At 43.6% G+C, this 21,636-nt stretch overlaps 1 protein-coding gene across 2 annotated transcripts; it reads right to left on the reverse strand.

Moving 5' to 3' along the window:
• Positions 1 to 8,069: 8,069 nt before the first annotated feature.
• LOC110497452 (fibrinogen gamma chain) lies at positions 8,070 to 16,007 on the reverse strand. 2 transcript variants are annotated; one of them, XM_021573559.3, is made up of 9 exons: positions 15,672 to 16,007; positions 15,492 to 15,536; positions 14,831 to 15,014; positions 14,303 to 14,387; positions 13,787 to 13,917; positions 13,024 to 13,157; positions 12,597 to 12,781; positions 9,608 to 9,885; positions 8,070 to 9,307 (listed from the first exon to the last, which is right to left on the reverse strand). In XM_021573559.3, exons 1-9 carry the CDS (start codon positions 15,732 to 15,734, stop codon positions 9,126 to 9,128), a joined length of 1,287 nt encoding a protein of 428 aa, XP_021429234.3. In that variant the 5' UTR covers positions 15,735 to 16,007; the 3' UTR covers positions 8,070 to 9,125. The 2 variants fall into 2 exon arrangements, with proteins under 2 accessions (XP_021429234.3, XP_021429233.3); XM_021573558.3 differs by having other exon boundaries at positions 15,492 to 15,539; positions 15,672 to 16,000.
• Positions 16,008 to 21,636: the final 5,629 nt, after the last annotated feature.

The raw sequence follows: 21,636 nt of genomic DNA on the forward strand, positions 1-21,636 counted from the left end.
TTCCCCCCCAAGCAGACACATCGATGGCTCTGAATGAACTTTATTTGACTCTTTGCAAACTGGAAACCATTTATCCGGAGGCTGCATTCATTGTAGCTGGGGATTTTAACAAGGCTAATCTGAAAACAAGACTCCCTAAATTTTATCAGCATATTGATTACACAACCAGGGGTGGAAAGACCTTGGATCATTGTTACTCTAACTTCCGCGAGGCATATAAGGCCCTGCCCCGCCCCCCTTTCGGAAAAGCTGACCACGACTCCATTTTGTTGATCCCTGCCTACAGACAGAAACTAAAACAAGAGGCTCCCACGCTGAGGTCTGTCCAACGCTGGTCCGACCAAGCTGACTCCACACTCCAAGACTGCTTCCATCACGTGGACTGGGACATGTTTCGTATTGCGTCAGACAACAACATTGACGAATACGCTGATTCGGTGTGCGAGTTCTATGGAACGTGCGTTGAAGATGTCGTTCCCATAGCAACGATTAAAACATTCCCTAACCAGAAACCGTGGATTGATGGCAGCATTTGCGTGAAACTGAAAGCGCAAACCACTGCTTTTAATCAGGGCAAGGTGTCTGGTAACATGACCGAATACAAACAGTGCAGCTATTGCCTCCGCAAGGCTATCAAACAAGCTAAGCGTCAGTACAGAGACAAAGTAGAATCTCAATTCAACGGCTCAGACACAAGAGGCATGTGGCAGGGTCTACAGTCAATCACGGACTACAGGAAGAAATCCAGCCCAGTCACGGACCAGGATGTCCTGCTCCCAGGCAGACTAAATAACTTTTTTGCCCGCTTTTAGGACAATACAGTGCCACTGACACGGCCTGCAACGAAAACATGAGGCCTCTCCTTCACTGCAGCCGAGGTGAGTAAGACATTTAAACGTGTTAACCCTCGCAAGGCTGCAGGCCCAGACGGCATCCCCAGCCGCGCCCTCAGAGCATGCGCAGACCAGCTGGCCGGTGTGTTTACGGACATATTCAATCAATCCCTATACCAGTCTGCTGTTCCCACATGCTTCAAGAGGGCCACCATTGTTCCTGTTCCCAAGAAAGCTAAGGTAACTGAGCTAAACGACTACCGCCCCGTAGCACTCACTTCGGTCATCATGAAGTGCTTTGAGAGACTAGTCAAGGACCATATCACCTCCACCCTACCTGACACCCTAGACCCACTACAATTTGCTTACCGCCCAAATAGGTCAACAGACGATGCAATCTCAACCACACTGCACACTGCCCTAACCCATCTGGACAAGAGGAATACCTATGTGAGAATGCTGTTCATTGACTACAGCTCGGCATTCAACACCATAGTACCCTCCAAGCTCGTCATCAAGCTCGAGACCCTGGGTCTCGACCCCGCCCTGTGCAACTGGGTACTGGACTTCCTGACAGGCCGCCCCAAGGTGGTGAGGGTAGGCAACAACATCTCCTCCCCGCTGATCCTCAACACTGGGGCCCCACAAGGGTGCGTTCTGAGCCCTCTCCTGTACTCCCTGTTCACCCACGACTGCGTGGCCACGCACGCCTCCAACTCAATCATCAAGTTTGCGGACGACACAACAGTGGTAGGCTTGATTACCAACAACGACGAGACGGCCTACAGGGAGGAGGTGAGGGCCCTCGGAGTGTGGTGTCAGGAAAATAACCTCACACTCAACGTCAACAAAACTAAGGAGATGATTGTGGACTTCAGGAAACAGCAGAGGGAACACCCCCCTATCCACATCGATGGAACAGTAGTGGAGAGGGTAGCAAGTTTTAAGTTCCTCGGCATACACATCACAGACAAACTGAATTGGTCCACTCACACAGACACCATTGTGAAGAAGGCGCAGCAGCGCCTCTTCAACCTCAGGAGGCTGAAGAAATTCGGCTTGTCACCAAAAGCACTCACAAACTTCTACAGATGCACAATCGAGAGCATCCTGGCGGGCTGTATCACCGCCTGGTACGGCAACTGCTCCGCCCTCAACCGTAAGGCTCTCCAGAGGGTAGTGAGGTCTGCACAACGCATCACCGGGGGCAAAATACCTGCCCTCCAGGACACCTACACCACCCGATGTCACAGGAAGGCCATAAAGATCATCAAGGACATCAACCACCCGAGCCACTGCCTGTTCACCCCGCTATCATCCAGAAGGCGAGGTCAGTACAGGTGCATCAAAGCTGGGACCGAGAGACTGAAAAACAGCTTCTATCTCAAGGCCATCAGACTGTTAAACAGCCACCACTAACATTGAGTGGCTGCTGCCAACACACTGACACTGACTCAACTCCAGCCACTTTAATAATGGGAATTTATGGGAAATGATGTAAATATATCACTAGCCACTTTAAACAATGCTACCTTATATAATGTTACTTACGCTACATTATTCATCTCATATGCATACGTATATACTGTACTCTATATCATCGACTGTATCCTTATGTAATACATGTATCACTAGCCACTTTAACTATGCCACTTTGTTTACATACTCATCTCATATGTATATACTGTACTCGATACCATCTACTGTATCTTGCCTATGCTGTTCTGTACCATCACTCATTCATATATCCTTATGTACATATTCTTTATCCCCTTACACTGTGTACAAGACAGTAGTTTTGGAATTGTTAGTTAGATGACTTGTTGGTTATTACTGCATTGTCGGAACAAGAAGCACAAGCATTTCGCTACACTCGCATTAACATCTGCTAACCATGTGTATGTGACAAATAAAATTTGATTTGATTTTGATTTGGTGAGGACCTGCCTTACAACCGGCCTACAAGCCCTCAGTCCAGCCTCTCTCAGCCTATTGCGGACAGTCTGAGCACTGATGGAGAGATTGTGTGTTCCTGGTGTAACTCGGGCAGTTGACGTTGCCATCCTGTACCTGTCCCGCAAGATGGATGTTCGGATGTACCGATCCTGTGCAAGTGTTGTTACACGTGGTCTGCCACTACGAGGACGATCAGCTGTCCGTCCTGTCTCCCTGTACTGCTGTCTTGGGCGTCTCACAGTACAGACATTGCAATTTATTGCCCTTGCCACATCTGCAGTCCTCATGCCTCCTTGCAGAATGCCTAAGGCACGTTCACGCAGATGAGCAGGGACCCTGGGCGTCTTTCTTTTGGTGTTTTTCAGAGTTAGTAGAAGGGCCTCTTTAGTGTCCTAAGTTTTCATAACTGTGACCTTAATTGCCTACAGTCTGTAAGCTTTTAGTGTCTTAACGAACGTTCCACAGGTGCATGTTCATTAATTGGTTATGGTTCATTGAAAAAGCATGAAAAACAATGTTTAAACTCTTTATAAATGAATATCTGCAAAGTTATTTGGATATTTACGAATTATCTTTGAAAGACAGGATCCTGCTGAGTTTTATATTATGTCTTCTGCAGTGTTACTAATAACCATTCAGGCCTTATTTATAGTTTATATAATGATTTTTATTCAAGATAAACAAGCTATGATGACTATCCTGGCAAAACCGCTATTTTCAAGATTCATTTCAAGCCCTAATCACATGTAAAGCCTAGGCCCGTTCATTTTTTGTGGCTATTCGACAGTTCAAAGTGTCGATTTGGATTTCATCCAGACTTTATGTCCTGAATACGACAACACTGCATTTTGAAAACCTCTGAAAACTACGGCACTGGGACCATGTTTGTCAACTAAAGTACGCTGATTAATATTTAACCACTATCAATTCCAAATTTGGGTTAGGGTTCCCCCATTCAAGATGCACATCTGCATTCTGCAATTTTAAACGAGTATTCCGATCACAATCAAGAACCAAACAAAATCTGTTCACATCTCCTGTAGATTCTAGCCTATTTCTGTTTTTTCCCTGCAGTACAATGCATCTTGGAAAACATGAGTAAGCATATTTACGCAATGAGTATTATCCATTTACTAAACATATTTGACTCAATATGAGTAACTGCCATAGAAATATGGAATGTCCGTCAGGGGACTTCTAATCAACCAACATCAATGCTACTATCCCAAAGTGATGAATTCAAGTTTGCCCTGATCCTACTTTCTATCTACTGGATGGATAAGTGATTGTCAATCGATGACTATTGCAGTAGTGCGTTATGAAATACACTAATTTACTAGTTTTGGCTTTTGGTTGACCCCATAAAAACACCGATAGGAAAATGTAATGTACGTTGGGTAATATTGACATAAAGAGTGGTCACATAGGGGACCTGCACAATGTACAAACAAAGACAAATAATCACTCACACAGAGCATACATACCAGTCAGCAGAAACCCACGCACCAACCCACACAGACACACACGCCCACTCACACATGCAAACGTGCTCACACACAAGGCCTTTCTGAGATCAATATGATTAGACGGCAGAAAGAGAGAGAGAGATCGGGAGAGAGAGAGTATTTTTGGTCATAGTGTCACATCTACCGAATGACATCCAAACATGGATTTGTCCATGTACAGTCTAATAGATCGTGTGACAACGATTACAAATGTTGTTCTCAAAACATGTATGGAGAACATTTGTCTTGATAAGGCCATGCATCAAAGGGACAACAACAGTATGGGTTCTAATTCCTGTACTGTTGGTATTGTAGGAAATAAAGGATTGACTGAGTTGTAGTCATGGCAGATAATATTCAAAGTTTTGGTGACTTTAATATTCACATCCACAGACCCACTCCAAAAGGCTTTCGGAGCCATCATCAGTGGGTTTTGTCCAACATGTCTCCGGACCTACTCACTGACACAGTCATACTCTGGACCTAGTTTTGTCCCGTAGAATAAATATTGTGGATCTTAATGTTTTTCCTCATAATCCTGGACTATCGGAACACCATTCTATTACGTTTGCAATCGCAACAAATAATCTGCTCAGACCCCAACCAAGGATCATCAAAAGCTGTGCTATAAATTCTCGGACAACCCAAAGATTCCTAGATGCCCTTCCAGACTCTCTCCGCCTACCCAAGGACGTCAGAGTACAAAAATCAGTTAACCACCTAACTGAGAAACTAAATTTAACCTTACGTAATACCCTAGATACAGTCACACCCATAAAAACAAAAAACAATTGTCATAAGAAACTAGCTCCCTGGTATAAGGAAAATACCCGAGCACTGAAGCAAGCTTGCAGATAATTGGAGCGGAAATGGCGCTACACCAAACTGGAAGTCTTCCGACTAGCTTGGAAAGACAGTACCGTGCAGTATCGAAGGGCCCTCACTGCTGCTCGATCATCCTTTTTTTCCAACTAATTGAGGAATAAGAACAATCCACAATGTATTTTTGATACTGTCGCAAATCTAACTAAAAAGCAGCATTCCCCATGAGAGGATGGTTTTCACTTCAGCAGTGATAAATTCACTTCTTTGACAAAAAGATCATGATCATTAGAAAGCAAATTACGGACTCCTCTTTAAATCTGCGTATTTCTCCAAAGCTCAGTTGTCACTGCCAGGACCAAGGATTAAGGGAGACACATGTTTTAATACTATATCTCTTGACTCTGATGAAAATAGTCTTGGCCTCTAAACCTTCAATCTGCATACTGGACCCTATTCCAACTAAACTACTGAAAGAGCTGCTTCCTGTGCTTGGTCCTCCTATGTTGAATATAATAAACGGCTCCCTATCCAACGGATGTGTACCAAACTCACTAAAAGTGGCAGTAATAAAGCCTCTCGTGAAAAAGCCGAAACTCGACCCAGAAAATATGAAAACTATTGGCCTATATCGAATCTCCCATTCCTCACAAAATTGTTTGAAAAGCTGTTGTGCAGAAACTCACTGCCTTCCTGAAGACAAACAATGTATACGAAATGCTTCAGTCTGGTTTTAGACCCCATCATAGCACTGAGACTGCCCTCGTGAAGGTGGTAAACTACCTTTTAATGGCGTCAGACCAAGGCTCCTAGACCTCCGTGGTGCTTTTGATACCATCGATCACCACATTCTTTTGGAGAGATTGGAAACCCAAATTGGTCTACACGGAAATGTTCTGACCTGGTTTAGATCTTATCTGTCTGGAAAAGATGTCAGTTTGTCTCTGTAGATGGTTTGTTTTCTGACAAATCAACTGTACATTTCAGTGTTCCTCAAGGTTCCGTTTTAGGACCACTGTTGTTTTCACTATATATTTTACCTCTTGGTGATGTCATTCTGAAACATAATGTTAAGTTTCACTGCTATGTGGACGATACACAGCTGTACATTTCGATGAAACATGGTGAAGCCTCAAAATTGCCCTCCCTGGAAGCCTGTGTTTCAGACACAAGGAAGTGGATGGCGGTAAATGTTTTACTTTTAAACTCGGAAAAAACAGAGATGCTAGTTCTAGGTCCCAAGAAACAAAGAGATCTTCTGTTGGATCTGACAATGAATCTTGACTGTTGTACAGTCATCTCAAATAAAACTGTGAAGGACCTCGGCATTACTCTGGACCCTGATCTCTCTTTTGACGAACATATCAAGAATATTTCAAGGACAGCTTTTTTCCATCTTCGTAACATTGCAAAAATCAGAAACGTTCTGTCCAAAAATGATGCAGAAAAATGAATCTATGCTTTTGTCACACCTAGATTAGACTACTGCAATGCTCTACTTTCCGGGCTACCCGGATAAAGCACTAAATAAACTTCAGTTAGTGCTAAACATGGCTGAATCTTGACTAGAACCCCAAAATGTTATCATATTATTCCAGTGCTAGCCTCTCTACACTGGCTTCCTGTTAAGGCAAGGGCTGATTTAAAGGTTTTACTGCTAACCTACAAAGCATTACAATGGCTTGCTCCTACCTATCTTTCTGATTTGGTCCTGCCGTATATACCTACACGTACGCTACGGTCACAAGACACAGGCCTACTTACTGTCCTTAGAATTTCTAAGCAAACAGCTGGAGGCAGGGCTTTCTCATAAAGAGCTCAATTTTTATGGAATGGTCTGCCTATCCATGTAAGAGACACAGATGCGGTCTCGACCTTTAAGTCTTTATTGAAGTCTCATCTCTTCAGTAGGTCCTATGATTTAGTGTAGTCTGGCCCGGGGGTGTGAAGGTGAACGGAAAGGCACTGGAGCGACAAACCGCCCTTGCTGTCTCTGCCTGGCCGGTTCCTCTCTAACCCTATTCTCTGCCTCTAACCATATTACGGGGGCTGAGTCACCGGCTTACTGGTGCTCTTCCATGCCGTCCCTAGGAGGGGTGCATCACTTGAGTGGGTTGATTCACTGACGTGATCTACCTGTCCAGGTTGGCGCCCCCCTCGGGTTCGTGCCATGGGGGAGATCTTCGTGGGCTATACTCGGCCTTCTCTCAGGGTAGTAGGTTGGTGGTTGAAGATATCCCTCTAGTGGTATGGGGACTGTGCTTTGGCAAAGTGAGTGGGGTTATATCCTGCCTGTTTGGCCCTGTCCGGGCGTATCGTCGGACAGGGCCACAGTGTCTCCCGACCCCTCCTGTCTCAGCCTCCAGTATTTATGCTGCAATAGTTTATGTGTCGGGGGGCAGTCTGTTATATCTGGAGTATTTCTCCTTTCTTATCCGGTGTTCTGTTTGAATTTAAGTATGCTCTCTCTAATTCTCTCTCTCTCTCTTTTCTCTCTGAGGACCTGAGCCCTAGGATCATGCCTCAGAACTACCTGGCCTGATGACTCCTTGCTGTCCCCAGTCCACCTGGTCATACTGCTGCTCCAGTTTCAACTGTTCTGCCTGCGGCTATGGAACCCTGACCTGTTCTCTGGACATGCTACCTTGTCCTGGACCTGCTGTTTTGGACTCTCTATCGCACCTGTTGTCTCTAACTCTGAATGATCGGCTATGAAAATCCAACTGACATTTACTCCTGAAGTGCTGACCTGTTGCACCCTCTACAACCACTGAGATTATTATTATCTGACCCTGCTGGTCATCTATGAATGTTTGAGCATCTTGGCCCTGTTCTGTTATAATCTCCACCAGAGATTTAGGCTGGGTTTCTGTACAGCACTTTGTGACATCGGCTGATGTGAAAAGGGCTTCATAAATACATTTGATTGATTGATTGATTAATTGACTAAGTCTTATGTTCAGGTAGGTATTTATTTTGTAATAGAACAGCATATAGGACATTTGAATCGTTTTTAATAGTTACATTCTGTTTCAGAACGTTTTCTCCATGCTGAACATGAACCTGGCTTTGGTGGGCACTTTGGTCTTAGAGGCAGGGAAAAACACACATACCCTCTTTAATACGGTAAATTCCTACTTCACATTCCTACCTAATAGCGTTACTTTCTTTCCCGTTGACATATCCTCTCAGAATTCAACCCAGGCTATTTGAATATTGGTTCAAAGGACTTCCAATAGGTGATTTCCAAGAACTTCCCCCAATGTATCAAAATAGCTTCTGCAAATCGGTATCTGGAATAGTTCAAAATAGTTGAACGAAATGAGTTAGGTCTTCCCAGCACAGTGCCTTCTCTTTGAAAGTCTTTCAATGCCGCTACCAACTTGTATGTCATATAAATGTGGGTATCATTTATCATATTTAGCACAATTACAAGCGTTACCAGGAATGAATATCAGGAAAAGTACAATAAAGAAATGGGCATGGTCTTTTAAATGCAAGACCCTTGTGTAACCGAGGTGATTCAGTGCCTTGGCCTGAGACTTGAAGACTTGCGTTAGCTCCCGGAGCTATTGCCTTTTTTAGCTCAGAGAGCTTACACAGTCTTATGGCCTTCAGACCACCCAGGTTCAAACCCTGTCTTAGATCATGTAGTCGGAGCAGAGGTATCTATATTTAGAATACACCAACCAGATAGACACTAGATAAAGTTTGTTCTAACAGAAGGTGCTAAATAGAACAAGTCAAACAAATCTTCCAAGGTCCAACAACAGCCATTTGATCATAGACAATATTTTAGGCAAGAGGACAAGAAACTACATTGATCGAACCAATAAAACACTAGATACAACAAGACAGAGGGCCATTTTTCCAGACACATTTTAGACCTAAGGTTAGTCCTGAACTACATGTTTGATAGACTCCCCATGTGCTTCTTAGGATTTGGCTTAATCTGTGTCCGGAAAAGTTCTAGCTCAGGCAATATTGCAGTATTTGTTTCAATAGTGTTTTACAGGCCTCCAAACTGTTTGACCCCTCCGGTCTGCTGTCCATCCCCCGCCGTGATCCTGTTGGTGGGGATGATTTTCATGGTAGTCTCCTTCATGGAGTACCAGCGGCTGTGCCACGTGGCCCAGATGATGCCATTGTCGTAGCCTGACTCGCCGGCGTCCTTCTCCGTGTACTTCCCACCTAGGGATGGAAAGACGGAAAGGCAGAGGTGTCAATGAAAAGTTTGTTACAAGTAAGAAAATCACAGTGTTTGGACCGACTCATAAATGTGGCCTTCTTGGAAATGTAACAGTAAAAATGCCAGAGAACCCCCCCCAAAACTAACATTGGTATAGGCTGGTAGTGATTTGCATACATGTATAACTGTAGTATGGTTCATGTTACTTGGAGAGTAGTATTCTTTCAACGGAAAAAATGCAAGAACGCGCACACGTCTGTGTGTGAGAGTGTGCACGTGTCTGTGTACGTGCGTGTCCTTACCCTGGTAATATTTCCCGTTGAGGTGGGCGGCGTGGCATCGGTTCATCCACCAACCGGAGCCGTCCTGCATAGCACAGTTACCCTGGAACTTGTCGTTGTCCTTGTCGCTGGTACTAAACTGCATGCCGTTGTGAGACGTGTAGAACTTGTCGCTGGGGTCATCTCCGAAGTCAAAGCCGTCGAACGCATCCCCCGCATCACCGCCAAAGTAGTAGGCGTAGGTCAGGCGGTACATGTCGATTTCCGGCCCCACTTTGAACATGGCGTAGTCGGCATACCTAAAGAAAGAAAATACATTTAATTATTAGCTATTTTTTATGTGTGTGGTTTTATTGAATAAATAAGACAGTGAGAAGAAGACAACAAAGGTAGGAGCGGTGCAGGTCAGAAAGGCATTGGGTTGGATTTGAACCCATGCCTACTGTGGTGCATATGCCTGTGTCCATGACACTAAGCACTAGACCACACAGGCGACAAGTATTCATATAAAATGGAAACCCAGCCGCAAGCTGCCCAGTGGTGCGAGCTTGCTAGAAGAGCTAAATGCCTTTTATGCTTGCTTCGAGGCAAGTAACATTGAATCATGCATGAGTGCACCAGCCATTCCGGATGACTGTGTGATCACGCTCTCACTAGCCGATGTGAGAAAGACCTTTAAACAGGTCAACATTCACAAAGCCGCGGGGCCAGATGTATTACCAGGATGTGTACTCAAAGCATGCGCGGACAAACTGGCAAGTGTCTTCACTGACATTTTCAACCTCTCCCTGAGCGAGTCTGTAATACCTATGTACATGTTTCAAGCAGACCGCCATAGTCCCTGTGCCCAAGGAAGTGAAGGTAAACTGCCTAAATGATTACAGCCCCATAGCACTCACATTGGTAGCCATGAAGTACTTTGAAAGGTTGGTCATGGCTCACATCAACAACATCATCCCAGAAACCCAAGACCCACTCCAATTCACATACCGCCCCAACATATCCACAGATGACTCAATCTCAATCACACTCCCCACTGCCCTTTCCCACCTGAACAAAAGGAACACCTATGTGAGTATGCTGTTCATTGACTACAGCTCAGCGTTCAACACCATAGTGCCCACAAAGTTAATCACTAAGCGAAGGAACCTGGGACTAAACGCCTCCCTCTGCAACTGGATCCTGGACTTTCTGACGGGCCGCCCCCAGGTGGTAAGGGTAGGCAACAACACATCTGCCACACTGATCCTCAGCCCTGGGGCCCCTCAGGGGTGCATGCTTAGTCCAACCCTGTTCACCCATGACTGCGTGGCCAAATACGACTCCAACACCATCATTACGTTTGCTGATGACACAACAGTGGTAGGCCTGATAACCGACAATGATGAGACAGCCTATAGGGAGGAGGTCAGAGACCTGGCAGTGTGGTACCAGGACAACAACCTCTCCCTCAATGTGAGCAAGACAAAGGAGCTGATCGTGGACTACAGGAAAAGGCGAGCCGAACAGGCCCCCATTAACATCGACGGGGGCTGTAGTGGAGCGGGTTGAGAGTTTCAAGTTTCTTGGTGTCCACATCACCAACGAACTTTCATGGTCCAAACACACCAAGACAGTCGTGAAGAGGGTACGACCTCACCTTTTCCCCCTCAGGAGACTGAAAAGATTTGGCATAGGTCCCCAGATCCTCAAAAAGTTATACAGCTGCACCATCAAGAGCATCCTGACCGTTTGAATCACCGCCTGGTATGGCAACTGCTCGGCGTCTGACCGCAAGGCGCTACAGATGGTAGTGCGTACGGCCCAGTACGTCACTGGGGCCAAGCTTCCTGCCATCCAGGATCTACGTATATAATAGGCGGTGTCAGAGGAAGGCCCAAAAAATTGTCAAAGACTCCAGTCACCCAAGTCATAGACTGTTCTCTCTGCTGCTGCATGGCAAGCGGTACCGGAGCACCAAGTCTAGGACCAAAACAGCTTCTACCCCCAAGCCATCAGACTGCTGAACAATTAATCAAATGGCCACCGGACTATTTACATTGACACGGCCACCCCCCCACCACTTTGTTTTTACACTGCTGCTACTTGCTGTTTATTATCTATACATAGTCACTTTACCCCTACCTACATGTACAAATAACTTGACTAACCTGTACCCCCACACATTGACTCGGTACCCCCTGTATATACCCTCGTTATTGTCCTTTTTATTGTGTTACTTTTCATTTTAATTTGACTATTTTTACTTTAGTTAATTTAGTAAATATTTTCTTAACTCTTTCTTGAACTGCATTGTTGGATATTAAAGGCTTGTAAGTAAGCATTCTACCTTAAGGTCTACCTACACCTGTTGTAGCATGTGACAAATAACATGTGATTCATTTTGATTTGAAGAGTGGAAAAACATGCTATTTTGAAGTTAGTCACCTCACCAAGAAAAGGCTTACTGCTGCGTATTTTCCACAATTCCTCATTAAAAAATGGCACTAAATGGCACTAAATATTTCAGCACTAAATATATTAAAGGGGCGAATCCTAACTTGGCCTTAAGTCAAATTTCAACTTAGTCTCCTATTGACGTTATGACTAAGTGAAAATTTGGCTTGCTGAAGTTAAGATTTGACCTTAAATATTTCATTAATTTAGTGGAGAGAATTGCGCTAGTAAATGTGTCATATAGGCAAGACCAATGATGCCAAGCCCCCAATAACTTTGAGGGGGAATCGATAATAGCGAAATACAGTATTTCCAGCATTTTTAAAGCGTGAAACCTAGACACCACAGAATTGGATTGGTAAGCATCCCAGGGGGTCAAGTTGGTTGCAATGATGTCATTGTAACATCCTTTGCAACGGGTTGGAGTGACATCATTGGAACCAGTTTACCTGCTGGGATAAGTCTTTGAGCTGTTCCCACTATATTTTGAACACCATTTTCTATTCAGTTTGATGAATGTAGGCCCTAAGCGTGCACTAGTAGTAGGCTTAGTAGAGCATTTAGTAGTACGTACTTCTTGTTGCCCACCCAGTCGGTGAGCTCGATCCTCAGCACGTATGGGATGGAGGACTGGGTGGAGAGCAGGTGCATCTTCTCGTTGCCCAGCCAGAACTCGGTGGTGTCATCTGGGCTCAGGTAGCCGAAGCCCTCCTTATACTGGATCCAGTCCTTGTTGAAGTCCACGCTGCCATCACGTCTCTGTGGGGATATATATTGGACGGTGGTTGTGATAATAATACAGTATGTGGTTACAACCAGGTTTGGGTCAATACCATTTCACTTTAGTCAATCCGGAAACTGAAATCCCAATTGGAATGTTTACTTCCTGAAATAGAATTGTCCCCAACCCTGGTTCCAACTTCCAATGGCTCAGTGGGTTGGAGCATGGTGGGGTTGGGGGTTTGAATCCTGCATGAGCCAACCATAATGAACACACGTACCCTCTGCAGGACGGTAAAGCCGCGGCCGAAGCTGTCAATCTCACAGTAGACCAGGAACTCCTCCTTAGCCTTCAGTGGCTTCACGTAGTACAGACCGCTGGTTTTGGCACCCTTGTTGGCAATATCCTGGCAATCTAATACGAGAAAAACAACATGTCATGATCATGTTGATATGTGTTAATAACAAAGACTACTGTTCCCACGAGGCAATGCGCTATGCACAACGGTTTTGTAGTGTTTTGATTCTGCTTTTAGCCTGTTCCAGATGGAAATGAGCTCTGGCTCTATTACCTTGCTGATTGTGTTGATTATGCTCTTATGATCTTGTGCATTGCTGATTATTGTCCCTGGTAAAGATCCACTCTGTGGTATTTTATTAACAGACGTTTTTTGATCATTTAAATTAAAGCTATGCCTATTTACCTATTTTTTTTAAATGCCAATAAATTATAGAAGCAAATTAATTGAACTAATCTAAAGTGCATCCATAGAACTGGATTCATACCCCTTGCTTAAAGAATATCACTTATAAATGCCAACAAATGATATTAACAAATTAATTCATTAACCATTGCTAAAGTACATCCAAATAACTGGATTGGGACAAATCGGCTCAGCCTCTATTAATTGATGCCTTTGATTCGCTTCTGACTCAACACGCAACAAGGACAAACGACGGGTATGTAGAGTGAATTCTCCAGGAGCAGGGTTGAGCAACGTCTGATGAACTGGGGATCGACCTGCAGAACGCTGTTGATTTTACCTTTCCCTGTGGTGGGTTTGATTTCCACAGTATCCTTGCAGGGATCTTTGCATTTCTGATCCAGCTGAATGGACATCTGTTTGAGGTCTAACATCCTCTTCTTGTTGGATTCCAGGATCCCCTGGAGTTGACTGAGCAAAAGAGGGGAACAGATTGAAAATGTTTCTCAGGTGACGCGGATATTAACTTAGATTGCGGTTTATATTGTAGGTCAGTGGGTGCATGACTTGACTATCAATGTGTTTTAAGTACATAGCATTTGACACCTGTACCCTTAGTCCTGGTATTTCCAGGTAATTCGTCTCCAGCAGGAAAACTGGTTGAAATGATTGTAATATCATTGACTGGTTTCAACCAGCTTTAGCCGCTGAGAGACATACGAGCATTGGGGTCAATTCCAATCAATTCCAGAAGTCAATTGCTCTCCTAAGGAGAAGTTCCAAGTCCAATTCTAAGTGAATTGAGACCAAATTAGATTCTGATGTAAAAAAAAAGAACAGAAAAAGAAGGACTTACTATATTTGCTCCTCCTGTGAGACGACGGTCTTCTCAAAGCGCAGGACATCATCCAGTATGCTGGCTGACCTTTTATAGTGGACGTCTGTGGAACAATCACAATACCTGCTTCAGTTACAGTAACCTACATGAATTACCAGAGTCTATAGTTCTTTTACAATTAGCTTAACACCTGGGTGTCTTCAGTAGGGCAAACTGTAAAAAAACATTTTTCAAAGGAAAACAAAAAATATGTGCTCTTATTGGACAAGTTCAGACAGTATCTCCCGGATTCACTCTGTTTCAAAACGTTTTCTCCCTATTGAACACAACCCTGACAAAGGTTATAGACCAACTGTTTGTGAAGTGATGTAAACTAAAACACATAGCCATGAAAAGCGGAGTGTGCCTCATCGATGTACTTCTTGAAAGTTTCGACTTTTCTGCTACTGACGTCCCCACTTCTTAGCACCACATCTAATAGTGTTGATTTTCGTGTTAGCTAGTTTAACACAGTCAAATAGCCCTAGATACAGAAAAGTCAATTACCTCCACCAGACTTCTGATGTTGTGTTGCCGAATCCTTCATGTAGGTGACTTTCTCCGTGGCCCCCGTGGTAAGGTTGGTTATTCTACCCAGGATTTCCTCCATTTCATCAAGGTCCTTGTCCACCACCGGCTTGTACCTGTTGAGGTAGTCAGCCACGCCACATGTCGTCGGGCAGTACTTGCCCTAAAACAGACACAGAACACAGATGCTTTCATTTTAACACTGTGAGAGATGTGTCTGTGTCGCAAAGGACACCCTATTCCCTCTATAGTGCGCTGCCTTTTGACCAGGGCCCGTTGATCTTTGGTCAAAAGTAGAGCCCTTTATACGGAACAGAGTGCCATTTGTGACACATATTCACAACATATTGTTATACTGTGACATTGGATGTGTTAAGCATTGGACATTTTCATTGGATTCAAAGAAACTACAAAATGTTTAATTACGTGTGTTCTTAAAGAAGCACCAAGAGAATTAACTACATATCATATGTGCGTGGGGACTATAATTTAGCAACAACTCAATCTAAATAACAATGTCAATAAGCATACAGTACAAAGAGGATGAAATAGCAAGATGGAGGATTCCTTCCTGTACACACACACCACTTAATGAGTGGAGTAGAGTACGTAGGTGCATCCCATCTACAATCATACTTACAAATCCGTCCCTTGGTGTGCAGTCCTCGAAATAGTCTCCCCTCATCTGCTGTGGAACAGAAGCAAAACAGCACAGTCTGTTATCTTAGTAGATGCTACTGTATCTACTGTTTTTGGAGAACACTGTTTATGAGAGAACACACCTTCGTTTGAAACAGGTTCATTGAAATGTGACACTTACTGCAGAGGAGAGGGAGAATAGCAAAAGAACGCCTGCGGCTGTGGACAAAAGTGAAGGAGCCATGTTGCTAGTCTTTGGTGCACCAGTTGTGGTGTTGTACAGTTGGAGAATGAAGAGCCTCTGGCCCCTGACAGTGTATTTATCTGATCAAGGTCCTCCTTCCTGCAGCAGATAAGGGGTCACAGATAACAGAACCGGGTCATCCAACTCATGTCCTAGTAGATGACTCAATGTTGGGACAACGTTGTGACTCAAATGTCCTACTTCTCATAATTTCCCAGATGTGACTGGGATTGATTGACAGGTGTGGTTCCTTCCACTGCTTTTTTGATCACAGGGAAAGTCGTGGGCAGCAGGCTCGCGTGGTGAACTTCGTTGGGGTCAAAACAACACTGGGTCAATCATGCCATATCATTACCTTGCAAATTCCACTCAAACCAGTATAAAACATATGACAAGATACTGCATTAGATATTATATTAGAGTGCTATCTAAATAAAATTGTCTACAATTAGTGAGCCCCCTTTAAGTTTCTTTTAGGACCGCAATCACTCCCTCAAGTTACAGTACTCCATCATTTGGCTGTTTCTGTGGCAAGAGTGATACACTATATACACAAAAGTATGTGGACACCCCTTCAAATTAGTGGATCCAGCTATTTCAGACATGCCCGTTGCTGACAGGTGTATAAAATCGAACACACAGCTATGCAATCTCCATAGACAAACATTGGCCGTGGAATGGCTTTACTGAAGAGCTCAGTGACGTTCAACGTGGCACCGTCATGGGATGCCACCTTTCCTTCATCAAACGTCTGCCCTGCTAGAGCTGCCCCGGTCAACTGTAAGCACTGCTATTGTGAAGTGGAAACGTCTAGGAGCAACAACTCGAAGTTGTTGGCCACACAAGCTCACAGAACAGGACCACCGAGTTCTGAAGTGCATAGTGCGTAAAAATGAATGCCAGGCATTGGCTGGAGTGGTGTAAAGCTCCCCGCCATTGGACACTGGAGCATTGGAAACACTTTCTCTGGAGTGATGAATCACGCTTCACCATCTGGCAGTCTGACGTACGAATCAGGGTTTGGCGGATGCCAGGAGAACGCTACCTGCCCCAATGCATAGGGCAAACTTTCAAGTTTGGTGGAGGAGGAATAATGGTCTGGGGCTGTTTTTCATACTTCGGGCTAGGCCCCTTACTTCCAGTGAAGGGAAATCTTAATGCTACAGCATACCACAACATTCTAGATGATTCTGTGCTTCCAACTGCATGACAACGCCAGGGTGGACAAAGCATGGTCCATACAGAAGTGGTTTGTCGAGATCGATGTGGAAGAACTTGACTGGCCCCACCGAACACCTTTGGGATGAATTGGAACGCCCGACTGCGAGCCAGGCCTAATCGCCCAAAATCAGTGCCCGACCTCACTAATGCTCTTGTGGCATTAGTTATGCTCCAACATTTAGTGGAAAGTCTCCCCAGAATAGTGGAGGCTGTTTTAACAGCAAAGGGGGGGAACCAACTCCATATTAATGTCAACGATTTTGGAATTAGATGCTCGGCAAGCCAAGCAGGCGCCCACATACTTTTGGTCATGTAGTGTATAAGCTTTGTTTGTAAACAATGCAATTGTAAACAAGGGCTGTATAACCTTAAAACATTGTTAAAACTATCATTTGGATATCATGGATGGCCAGTCCTTTCATCCATAGCTCTGTCTATGAATTTGAATGTGCCTCAGTTACTCAGTTAGCTTTTTTTTAATAGTAGTAATTGTACATCTACTTGTAAAAAAATGTCCTTAAAGTAACAGTACTTCTGTTTGAGTAGGATATTTCAGTACTCTTTCCACCCCAGGGAATGACCCTTTGTCAGTAGTGGGGCGGGCAAATTGGTCCTACTCCAACCATGGCTGCATTTCTTAGGATAACCACCAGTGGGAGTTGAGCTACCGTGATCTGAGGAACACTGGAGAGGCCATACAATTCAGGTGTAGGGTGAAGTTGCCTCTAGACACTGATCTGGGGTTATTTTAGAATTTTCCACACTAATGGTAAAGGTTAGGATTGGGGGAGGCGAAGCAGATCCTAGACCTGTGTCGAGGGGAAGCTACAATTTAAGACAACGTTGTCTATACTATAACAGCCTAAGTTAGGGCCTCAGCTCCTTACAGACAGTTACAAAAAGATTCCTACAACCCTTCTTTCTGCAGACATAGAAAAATAGGAAGCGTTACCACAAACATGCTTCTTACCGACGTTGAAAAATAGGAAACGTTTTCACAACCATTCTCAGCTTCTTACAGACAGTGGGAAATAGGAAGTGTTCCCACAATCCTTCTTTTTTTCAGACAGTGAAAAAGAGGAAACGTTCCCACAACCATTAAGAGGCCTGTGAATCACAGCATGACAGAGAAATCTATTTTAACCGGTCAATCTATCCAAATGAGAGTTGTTTAAGCCTATAAAGTGAATCAAACTTAATGAACAAAACACAAATAGTGTTTATGGTACTTCTGAAAAAGGCTTTTATGTTCTGTCGAGACGAAGGCGGCGCTGTCGGTGGTGATGCATGTCAACACAATATTCCCCGCCAATATCTCACTGTCATGAAATCATTGTTTACGAGAGGGCCTTGAATTATAATGTGGGTATTAACTGTTAGATTCGCTTCGGCCTGTTGGGCAAACACGTTTCCATGTGTTGATGTTGCGCAAAAAAACAAAGCAGCTTTTATTTTTTAAAGCTCTTAAAAGCTTTTATTCGTATTCCCGAGACGCTCTCACACCAACAATTAGGCTATTGGGACTTTGTGATTTGAATTGGAGCCTAGCAGAGCACGTAAGGGATAAATAGTTTAGAGAACAGTTGGAATGGAGGCTACTTCCATTGCTGTAGCGCCCCAAAAAGACCTGCCTACGTACATTGCATGCAAATGTCCCCACTCGAAAGTCACAGGGACAATGCAGTATGTTTCAAGTGGGCTTTTTTTTGACGGCAGTGAGTTGTCGTTAAAGCACGCCTACTGGTAAGAGAGCGAAACGATAAGAGGTTACTTTTTTTTCACTGTTAAGGCGAGCTACAGTCAGGACCAAAATGATTGGAACTCCCGATAAAGATGAGCAAAAAAGACTGCATAAAATAAATAACACAAATAGAGCTATATTGCATGCTCAACACTTTTGGAAAAAAAAAATATTATATATTAATACAATTGCTCAGATAAATAGATTTTTTAAACAAGTAACACTTTTCTCTCTCAAAAAGATAGGGGTTAAAATGATTGGCACCCCTGTTTTCAATACCTTGCAATAATACCTTTTTCTAAAATAGTTAATTGACCACAAAAATCAACATTTTGCAAAGGCCATCTCAGTCTCCGGACTTGGACCCCATTGAAAACCTGTGGTTTGAATTGAAAAGGGCAGGTCATCAGTGCAAATGAAGGATATCAAGCATCTGTAAATATTCTGTATGGAGGACTGGTCTAAGATTCCCTAAAACATTTGAGAAAAAGGATCAGTGCCGTTATCCTCGGAAGGTGAGGCATTGCAAGATATTGAAAACAGGAGAGACAAATGATTTTGACCCCTATCTTTTTGAGAGAAAAAATATGACAAAATCAATTTTTCTGAACAATTGTATTAGTTTAATTGAAATGCATTCCAGGTGATTACCTCATGAAGCTGGTTGAGAGGATGCCAAGTGTGTGCAAAGCTGTCATGAAGGCAATGGGAGGCTACTTTGAAGACTCTCAAATAAATATATTTTGATTTGTTTAACCTTTTTTTGGGTTCCTACATGATTCCAAATGTTACTTGTTTAACAAAATCTATTTTTATGAGCAATTGTATTAGTTTAAATGTGAAAGCCTTAATGGTGAAAGAGCCACATCTGTTTGCGATACTACAACAACAAAGAAGTTACTGCTGTCACGACTTCCGCCGAAGTCGGTTCCTCTCCTTGTTCGGGCGGCGCTCGGCGGTCGACATCGCCGGTCTTCTAGCCATCGCCGATCCACTTTTCATTTAGTTGTCATTTCCCAATTACTGGTCATGTATTTAACCCTCTGTTTCCCCCATGTCTTTGTGTGTGATTGTTTGTTGTTCAGGTCGGTACGTTCCCGGTTGTGTTTTTCCGGGTGCTGTTTTCACCCGTGCTTTGTGGCAACCATTATTGTTTGCACATTGGTATTGTTACTGTGCGCTATTTCTTAAGTAAAGTGCGTTGTTCACTCATCTCTGCTCTCCTGCGCCTGACTTCCATGCAACAGCTACATCGAACTGCAAACAACGAACACTGTGGGGGTTTTTCTATCATAGCATGCGGTATAGATTACAAATGTGTTATTTCGTTGTCTTGATGACTTCACTCTTATTCTGCAATGTAGAAAATAGTAAAAATAAAGGAAAACCCTTGAATGAGTAGGTGTGTCCAAACTTTTGACTGCTACTGTAGCTCTGTATATTATTTATTTGATACAGTCTTTTTTGCTAATCTTTATAAAGGGCAGGGGAGAACGACTGCCCCCTCTCATTGAAGCCATGGTAGTTCAAGGCCGACCTCGGTACTGCCGGCAATGTTAGCTGAAAACAGGATCCCCCATTTTAGTGAATGGGAAAAGCCTTCGGGGTCAATCTTCATATAAATAAAGACCATTTTTTCGAAGACAATCATGGTACCAACATTTGTTTCGAATACACCAGATGTATGTCCTTCAACCAATGATTTTTTAAATCGCACACAGAACAAGTTATAATGATCATTTTGTTGCTAATCTCGGCCTGCAGCACAAACTGTTCCGACCTGAGACGGCAGCTTAACCGGCTTCATTTGGCTTCAATGCGCTATTGAGTCTTCACATAGGAAGGAATGGTGTCACGTGATCGACGGCTTTGTCCGGTCATATCTACAGTCATTGTTCAAGGGTGCCAATCATTTGGGACTTTACTGTATTTCAATGTATATACCCAACACATTGATTCAATTATAATTCCTTTTGAAAATACAAAGACTTGTTTGTTGTGGAAAATTGGTCAAGCATTTAGCCCCCTGGATATATTACAAGAGAATATTCAGTATTTATATTCAGGAATATGCATACATCTCCTGTCCTGTCTAAAAGAATAAACATCACTGCAGCCAGTTGTTGACCTAAAGTGTCTTTAAACCGCCTGAGAGTTTTTCCAGACGTACTGACACATCAAGTTTTACTATGAGTCAGGATGTGAAAGCTATGACACGTTTCATTGTCCAAAATCAATAAATCGGTCTGTAATCAATTACATGAACCACCATTGTAAAAACAACCATTCAAAAATGCCGTGACAGTCCTTTTCATTGTGGTCCTCCTGGGAAGAGAGTTGTTCCTAGCTACACACATTGTTAGCCCTGAATCTAACACTGAAGCTACACATTGTGTGTACTGTGTAGCTCCAACACTGCACACATTATTAGCCACGAAGCCTATGAATAAAAACAAGGCTTCCAATGGGCAACTTTGCGCCTAATTGGCTGCGGTATCTGGTATGTTTTCTATTTTTAAGGAACTTCTGGAGGATGGAAACAGATGGCCATTTGTTTCTGGCAATGAGACTATAAACAACATATCAGTGTCCTCATATGTCCCAAGACTTGGAGAGTCTTGGTTCATTTTGAGGCCATGGAAGAGACAATATTTCCTGTTTGTTTAATAAAGTCCTACCCCTGAATATGAACCATCAGGGCGTTCTAGGTTATTGTTTTTTCAGTCGCCCGACACAGATTATCAGCCTTGACCCTAGCCGAAACAGCCTGGATATGATCTCCAGAAGTATGTCATTTAGCAGACACTCTTATCTAAAGTGACTTGCAGTAGTGCCTCCATACATTTTCGTATGGGTGCCCCAGCAGGAACTAAACCCATGACCCTGGCGTGGCAAAAGACCCGCAAAAGGGGGTTTCACTATCACCGTTCGCTACACTGG

This window comes from Oncorhynchus mykiss, chromosome 19 (genome assembly GCF_057628025.1).
Source record: "Oncorhynchus mykiss isolate SJ-2025 chromosome 19, ASM5762802v1, whole genome shotgun sequence".
NCBI lineage: Eukaryota > Metazoa > Chordata > Actinopteri > Salmoniformes > Salmonidae > Oncorhynchus > Oncorhynchus mykiss.